The sequence below is a fragment of the Agelaius tricolor genome, unplaced genomic scaffold (genome assembly GCF_023055355.1).
Source record: "Agelaius tricolor isolate 1412-34295 unplaced genomic scaffold, bAgeTri1.0.p SCAF_1, whole genome shotgun sequence".
Taxonomy (NCBI): domain Eukaryota; kingdom Metazoa; phylum Chordata; class Aves; order Passeriformes; family Icteridae; genus Agelaius; species Agelaius tricolor.
Genome location: NW_027269261.1, coordinates 85,322,662 through 85,330,223, shown reverse-complemented (window position 1 = coordinate 85,330,223; position 7,562 = coordinate 85,322,662). Strand labels below are relative to the sequence as shown.

Sequence of the window (7,562 nt, the reverse complement as noted above, 5' to 3'; positions counted from 1 at the left end):
TACAGAAAGAAAGAAGAAAAAATCCACAAAACCCTGTATTGAAAAATCCCCAAAAATCAGCAATTCAATCACATAGATTAAACTAACATAAAACTATTTCTTAAGGACAAATATTCTCCCCTTCTTGTGTGGCCTATTAACAGCCCAGCTCTGCTATTACAAAAAGGGCTAATACAACAAACTACTGTAAAGCAATAGCACTAGGACTGCTTGTATGCTTCTCATTCCATTACCAATTACTACAGACAACAGGTTATAGAAGATCTTACACAATTCAAATGGATTCATCTCTATGCACCAGAGGCTTCTAGGAATAACAGATAAAAACATGATTTATTACACTGTACAAAACTGGAATCAGAACAAGCAAGTGCAGAATGTGGTACATAATTTATTTTTTCTGTACATTACATATTGTTAAATTTCATTGACAAATCCAAAACTTTCACAATTTTTCCTTCACCTGCTTAAGCCAAGCAATTATTTTGTTCTACAGGATAGAAAAAAAAAAGCTTCCTGGAGAATTTAGCATCTGATTAACTTGGCAGAAGGTGCTCCAGCTCGGACTGACTTTCAGTGTTTCCCATAGCTTGTCAGGTTAGAACCTCAGTTGGGAGCATAGTGTTCTGCCACTGTACCGGTCTAGGAACAAGCAACTCCATCCTCATTAAATTTCAATAATCTCTTCTTCTTAGAAGATGAAATTAATACAGTTGCACTTGTAGACATTCCAAACAGTATAAATGAAGGCTGCAGCTACCATCAGAAAGATTTCCAGTAGCCCCAGATTGGTCTCATGAGTTCTGCAAGATGTGCTAAGACAGGTTAAATGTTTAATAAAGTCCTTAAGAAAAATAAATATTTTTGCATAATGTATGTACAAAAATTGTTTGATTTCCTTCATTCATATAGGTTCAACAGCAGATATAACCACAGTTATATTTTACTCACTAACTCCTAAAAATGAATGCCACCTTTGTAATGATGTAGTAAGAGCCTAAGAGAATATTGGCCTATTCTTTATAATAGTGCAAATTACATGGAGGTGTTTTGAAACCATGGCTTATAGAAAGAAGGATTAACAAAAAACCCCCTCCTTTGGTCCCTGCAAGAGTAGTTTAATTCTTCCATGAAATTTTCAAAACTCCCCTACATAATTTTAACCAACTATTAAGGCGTCAAAAGCATAGATTTAAAGTTGAGATTAAAGTGGTCTTTCTTGGACTTGAAAAAAAGTCCACTGGAGATTTCCTGACAACGAAATTTTCTTAATGTTTCTCCTTTCCTCCTTGCTATTCTGCACAAAAGCAATATGCCAAATGAACCTCTCTGATAATCTCCCCCATATATTTATTTAAACTACAATAAAACATTACACTTAAATATATTGCACAAAAAGCATAACATATCCTGCCTGACTCTTCACAAAAATGGCCACAAACACAGGAGAACAGCTACTGAACGTCTCAAAATTTGAAGAGATCAATAAAATGCTGAGGAGATACTGGCATGAGACAGGTGTTTGGATCACTGGCTGTGCAGGGGTGTCCTGTATCCTGAAAAATGAAGGAGAAAAATAAGCAAGTTCTCTTTCCATATTCAGTCTCCCTTCACCCCCAATTTAGGAAAAAAAAAACCCCAACAAAACAATAAAAAAAAGCACAAACCCAAAACAATTCTCTCCTTGTACCAGAACCTGAGCTGGAGCCCTTGAAAAACTATTATCTTCCTTATTCATTATTTTTCAGTAAGCATAACAAAAAGGCAAAAGGCACCAGCTTTACTGAGCCTAAATTATCTATTTAATCAAAACTTGAAGTCATCTATTGCTCTGGGGGAAAATGAGTCCCTTGCTTTGAAAATTATGGGCAGCAGATATTTCCTCAAAAAAACTGATCAGTGTGTTTGAATTCACAGTCTTAAAAGCTTTCCTACCTTTCCTCCCTCCTAATCCTTCTTTCATCTTTCATGCCCACCTTTTCCCCAAGTGAAATGAAAGCACTGCCTTAAAACTGAAGTTGGCACCTAGGCAAGGCAGGAATAGAGAAGTAAGACAGGGTGGAAAGGCTTTGCCGTTACAAATTCACTAAGCCTGCAGTGCTTTCTTTCCTCTTACAGAAATCTGACCTCAGCAGACCTGTCTGATTATTTAAGATTCAAATTCTTCTTTGAACAAAAAGTTGTAGTTTGCATCTTATTAAAACCCCCTAAATGAGGGAAATGCAGAGGTGTAACGAGAAGAAGTTCCCAGACAGTTCAATGGAGAAGTTAAAAAAACTTGTCAGTGTTGTTGTAAGGCTCAGAAGTGTCCTCATCAGGCTTTAAGGAGTTTCTGTCTCTTTTCCACCAATGCTGGTGAATGCACCATGTGAGGGAAGAAAACTAGATAAATACATGACAAACAGATCACAGACTACCATGGTCCTCATTGCTTTTGTTTCCATAGGAAATGAAATTACATGCCATTCTGTTAATAGAATGAAAGAATCTCTAAGTGATTATTTTTCTCACTGCCACATTCCCACCCAAAGCCTTTGCAGCACCAAAGTGCACCAGGTGAAATACATTCTAAATACTGCTCCACTTTTCCAGTGAAAATTGTTACTCAATAGATTTATTATCTGTGTTTTTTCAATAAGTCTATGGAGGACTACAAGAATACACCAGGTGCTCTCACCTCCTCATCCTCCCACTCTTTTTAATAACTGCTTTAACATCACCTGAGAAACAGTTGTTAGATTCATGACACAGAGGGAAAGACAAACATACACATAAAAAAGAGAGCCAGGTAGAACTGCCTAATAGGGGAATCTGCAGATGAGAAAGAACAGATGACCAAGACCAAAATCAGAAGTGTTAAATTTAACACCTTCATCTTGAGATGACATCTGCAAGGAAGAGCTGCACCACTCCAGAAAACACTCTTAAAGGTAGTTGCTAATGGATTATTATCTTCTCTACCCATTGCCATGTCAATGTCATGTCATTACTTTCCTAGTTTCCAGAAAAAAGCACCATCAGAATTATAATTCTTGGAAACAAGGTAGAGTTTATCCTCTTTCTTATTTGTACTCCTGAATATTTTAAACTGAGTTTGTAACATGCTGCTTTCTCTGCACATCATTATAAAAACATTTTTGAAAGTTCTACCCAGTTGGGAAATACAGGTGCAACAAAAATCTCAGAGATCAGTTACTGGTGTTTTTAGTTATTGAAAACAAAATAAGTTTTACAGTGAAAAAAGTGATGAGGACTGAAAAAAAGAATCACAACTTTCTTGTAATTATGAGGACTCCTCATTTCAAGAGAAATACATTTTCATGGGAATAATAAACTAAATAATAGATAAAAACACTCAAAGTGTTAAAATGATTGGATTTCAAAGTTTCAAAGCTAAAGCAGACTTCTTTCAAAGTAAGAAGAGAATTCCCCAGGAGGAGTGTTTACTGGCTAATGTGGTTGTTTTCCTCAAAATCTAGCATAGCTAGACATTAAGAATCTCCGTAAAAGTATTTTCACCATTTCTTCTTCCAGAAGGCAACAATATAATTGCTTCCCTTGACTATCTCAAGTCACATGCAGCCTGTTTTGGGGAATTTCTTTTCACAGAAATTCTCCATAAAAGTAAATACGACTACAGCATTCCAAGTGCAATAAAATCAATTTTAGTACCTTGGTATGAAAGTTATCTGAGGTGCATGTTACTCTTCAGATTTAAGTACTGAATTAAATACATCAGGGAATGCAGAAAACAGTTTATAATAACACTGAGTGCAGAGAAATCTATTTCTTAGCAAAATCTGTCTGATCCCACTGACATCTATGCTCATTAGAAATTGAATTATGGCTCCTAGTTTAAATGGCATTAAGAGGGAATATGGCAATAATAAAAGACAAAATGATGAAAAGCTGAGATGAGAAGCCATCACTACCTTTATCTAAAAGGGAACAAGAAACAAACTATTCCTGCTGCTGAACTGATGTGCAGAAAGAAAAATCAAAACAAAGAGCAACAGATAATTAGAAAGGAACACATTATTCACTTTGACATTATGGAACAGTCAGCAATGAAAACAGATGAGACACAAGAAATACCTGGAGTAACAAAGCAAGGTGGTAGTCCTTTGAAATCGTGAAGAAGGAAGCAGGAAGGAGAGCCATAAAGTAAAAGAAGCAGAGTTAAGCTTTATTTAAGCAAAGGTTGATAAGCCATTTAGAAAAAGTCTTTTATTCTTGTGGCAAATCACAAGCAGCTTTGTGGGAACCAAAATCAGCACAAGCTGCAAGAAGACTAAAACTAAGTGTTATGCAAAGTGATTACACTGTTTTCATAAAGTCCTGGAAACTGAAAGAAGAAAAGATATTTCAGCTTCTGTGGCCATGTCTGAGATAATTGAAAAGTATTACTAAGTAAGCTCAGGAAAATAAAAGAACCTGCCACAATTGCAATGGTGCCTAGTGGAACAGAGGAAATAATATACATGAAAGCACTCAGAGGTATCACACAATAATTAGTCATTACTTTTGCACTATTGAAATTATGTGGTTTTTTTCAGTTTCATCACGGACAAATCCTTTAGCAAGAAGTCATTTTGAAAACAGATGTTCAATATGAAAATTTTCCTATGACTTCCTCCTAACACAGGAAAGTACAAAAGTCACTGTACTTCCAACAAAGAACTTAGGAGACTTCTACGTGCTATATATACATTGACTCTGGTTATAGATTTTAGACAAGTAAAGGAATACAAATGCCTCTTCCTGAAAAACTCCTAAAGACTTGTTAAAAACCCACTATGATTATTATATGCATACTGAAAAAGTGAAAAAAGTCATTTCCCTACTTCATCAGTTCAATAGGTAATTCAATTCAGCAGCCATCAGTCTCTTTTTTTGCAAGGCTTTCTTTGAAAAGAACACAAAACAGAAGGCTCCAAGAATTTACTGGGAGTAGCCCTCTCACATTGTCAGCAATTACATAATATTATCAATTTCATAAATTGCTGAAAATTCTTCTCATCACAAGCTAGGCCAGTGCTTTTGGGCTATTTGAGACCCTTGTCTCAAATAGAAACTCCTACCTCCCAGCACACTTACTCAAAACTACAATTTACTTGCATCAAGGATGGCCCTTAGTGTAAATAATTCCCCTAAGTAGTCTCATGCTTATGCACCACTTCTGTCTCCAAAAACAATTTATGGAGAGCAGGCACGTTCCTTGCTAGCACAACTGAGTTAAGAGAAATTAATCATTCCTAGACTTCATGCCCTGATTGCTTTAGCTCTTTTTTCTCTGCAACTATTCCAATGTTACGCTTTGCTCTTTAATGAAGGAAGAAAAATAAAAATAGATCCCTTATGAAGAAAAGTTCAGCTCTGCGTGAAGTTCTTCTGAATGACCTTGGAAACAAAAGTTGCCTGACTTCTCAATTATACCATTAAATGAAGAAACAAAATTTTTACATATTATCAGCTATCTCAAGAATACAGGGCTTCCATTTCTTTCAAGATTCAAACACTTGTTACTTTTCCTCTGCAGTAATTGTGATTTCTCTTTTAAAATTTGGATTTGGTGGTAGCGTTTTTGTTGTTTTTTTGCTTTGTTTATTTTGGATTTTTCTGGCCATGCATTAGAGATATAATTGTATGTCAAGCACTCATATACCCATATTTAATTTAACAATCTTTCTAATCAAGGATAATACTGAAGTTTGAATAAATTTTCAAAGCCTGACAAAAGTTCTGATTAAAGAGTATTTTCACCTAGAACAGGATTTATCTAGAATTAATAAAGTAGCTCCTGTCCCTTTGCCCCTCACCCCTGCTTTATTTCTCACCTCTCTTTAGCAAGCTTGGGAAAGGATACAGACACAAGTGTCTGAAAAAAAAGGCAGCACTATTTTTTTCCCCATATACTGAGTGACCAGCACTACTTGACCCACACTGCCCTGTAAAAAGCGGGACGGTATTTCAGATGAAAAATTCACTTGTCCCTGCCAATAAGGGTGCCAATTATGCATAAATCAATTCATTTAACAATCCACTTCAGCCTGATCATCATTTATTTTAAGACAGAGACAAGGCTGAGATGCCAAGACTAGAGAAGGAATACTGCAATGTAGGCTCACAGAATGATCAGGCTGAGAGGCACTCAGGAGGCCCAGCCTCCTGCTCAAAGCAGGCTAAGCTGGGAGATCAGACCAAGCTGCTCTGAGCTTCATCCAGTCAGTTCCTGAACATATCCAAGGATGGAAACTGCATCAGCTCTGTGCTCAAACTGTTCCCTTGCTTGGCTGTCCTCAGGGCAGGCTCTTATGTCCCCCTGAAGCAGTCTTCTCCACCACTCCTCACATGGCCAGTCCTCCAGCTCCCTGATTATATGACCCTCACCTGAACTTCACCCAGCTTATCAGTATCTCCCTTCTGCTGGGGGCCTCATGGCTGCAGCATCCCAGATGGTCTAATGAGTGCTGCATGAAAAGGGATAATGGCTTTCCTCAACCTGCTGACTGTGCTCTTGTTGAAACAGCTGATCCCAAACACCTGCTCCAATATTTTTGTGCAGAAGCACACAACCAATCTATAACTGCACTGCCACTACAAGAGCTGCCCAAATCTCCACGATGAGGCAGCACTGGAATGGTGATTTAGGAGGTACTGCTCATCAGTCTAAAGTACCTTTAGAACTTCCTGTGCTGTGTTTCAAAGGATTTAGAAGTTCAAAATGAACCCTATTATTCCAGCAGTACATTGGAACATGTGTCTTGTCACCTTGACTGCTATAACCTACTACTGGAACACAACTGCAACCTGCACAGGTTCACTGCCTCCTACTGTCCCACCATCTCCAAAGTTAACATTTAATTCCAAACACATTCAAAGTAATTCCTAATATTAGATACTTGTACTTTTCTATTATACTAAGATCAAAATGAGAGAAATTTAGTGTGGAAAGCATTAACTCTACACAGTGATGGCAGGCAATCCAGAGAAATCTGATACCACAAATGCCCACCTAAATGCACCTGTGTACTTACCTTTGAAATTTCCCCTTTCAGAGAGAGGATTTATCTTACATATTGAGCTACATGCTAAAGACTTAGTCCACTGTAATGAAAGCTCTTAGTCATTCTTGACACAGATCCTTCAGAAAATGCCCAGGCTTTTCACAGTAGAAGCTAATTCTGGCTACCTGCTTTCCTATTATTAATTTTGCAAAGCATTACTACCTGGAAGGACTCCCATGATATCAAAAATACTCAACTTCAAGATTACATCATTAAGGAACACACTATTTCTAGCAGCATTTAGCTTATCCTGTTAAACAGCCTAGGTTTTTTGAAGGAAAATTAAAAAGCCTCACACTGACATAGAAGTTCTCATAAAAATCACAGAAAGATGACACAAGAGCAACTAATTTATGTTAATTAGAATATGAGTAATATGAGTATTTTCCAAGATTTCTCAAACATTTCTTGCTCTTTGCTGTCCACTTGACACTACCTATTATCTAATCTTTCAGCTGTAAAAATTAAGGAAGCCTCACTAACTAGAAGGCTCTG

At 37.0% G+C, this 7,562-nt stretch overlaps 1 protein-coding gene across 3 annotated transcripts in view; it reads right to left on the bottom strand.

Moving 5' to 3' along the window:
* Positions 1 to 371: 371 nt before the first annotated feature.
* Positions 372 to 7,562, bottom strand: part of FBXO25 (F-box protein 25) — a 30,784-nt gene continuing 23,593 nt past the window's right edge. For 2 of the 3 annotated variants that reach the window (XM_071441745.1, XM_071441736.1), the window contains exons 10-11: positions 4,096 to 4,122; positions 372 to 1,556 (exon numbers count right to left, since the gene is read on the bottom strand). In XM_071441745.1, the coding sequence (XP_071297846.1) occupies positions 1,467 to 1,556; positions 4,096 to 4,122 (117 nt within the window). In that variant the 3' untranslated portion in view covers positions 372 to 1,466. The remainder of the gene's footprint in view (positions 1,557 to 4,095; positions 4,123 to 7,562) is intronic. The other variant, XM_071441754.1, reaches the window with a different exon arrangement.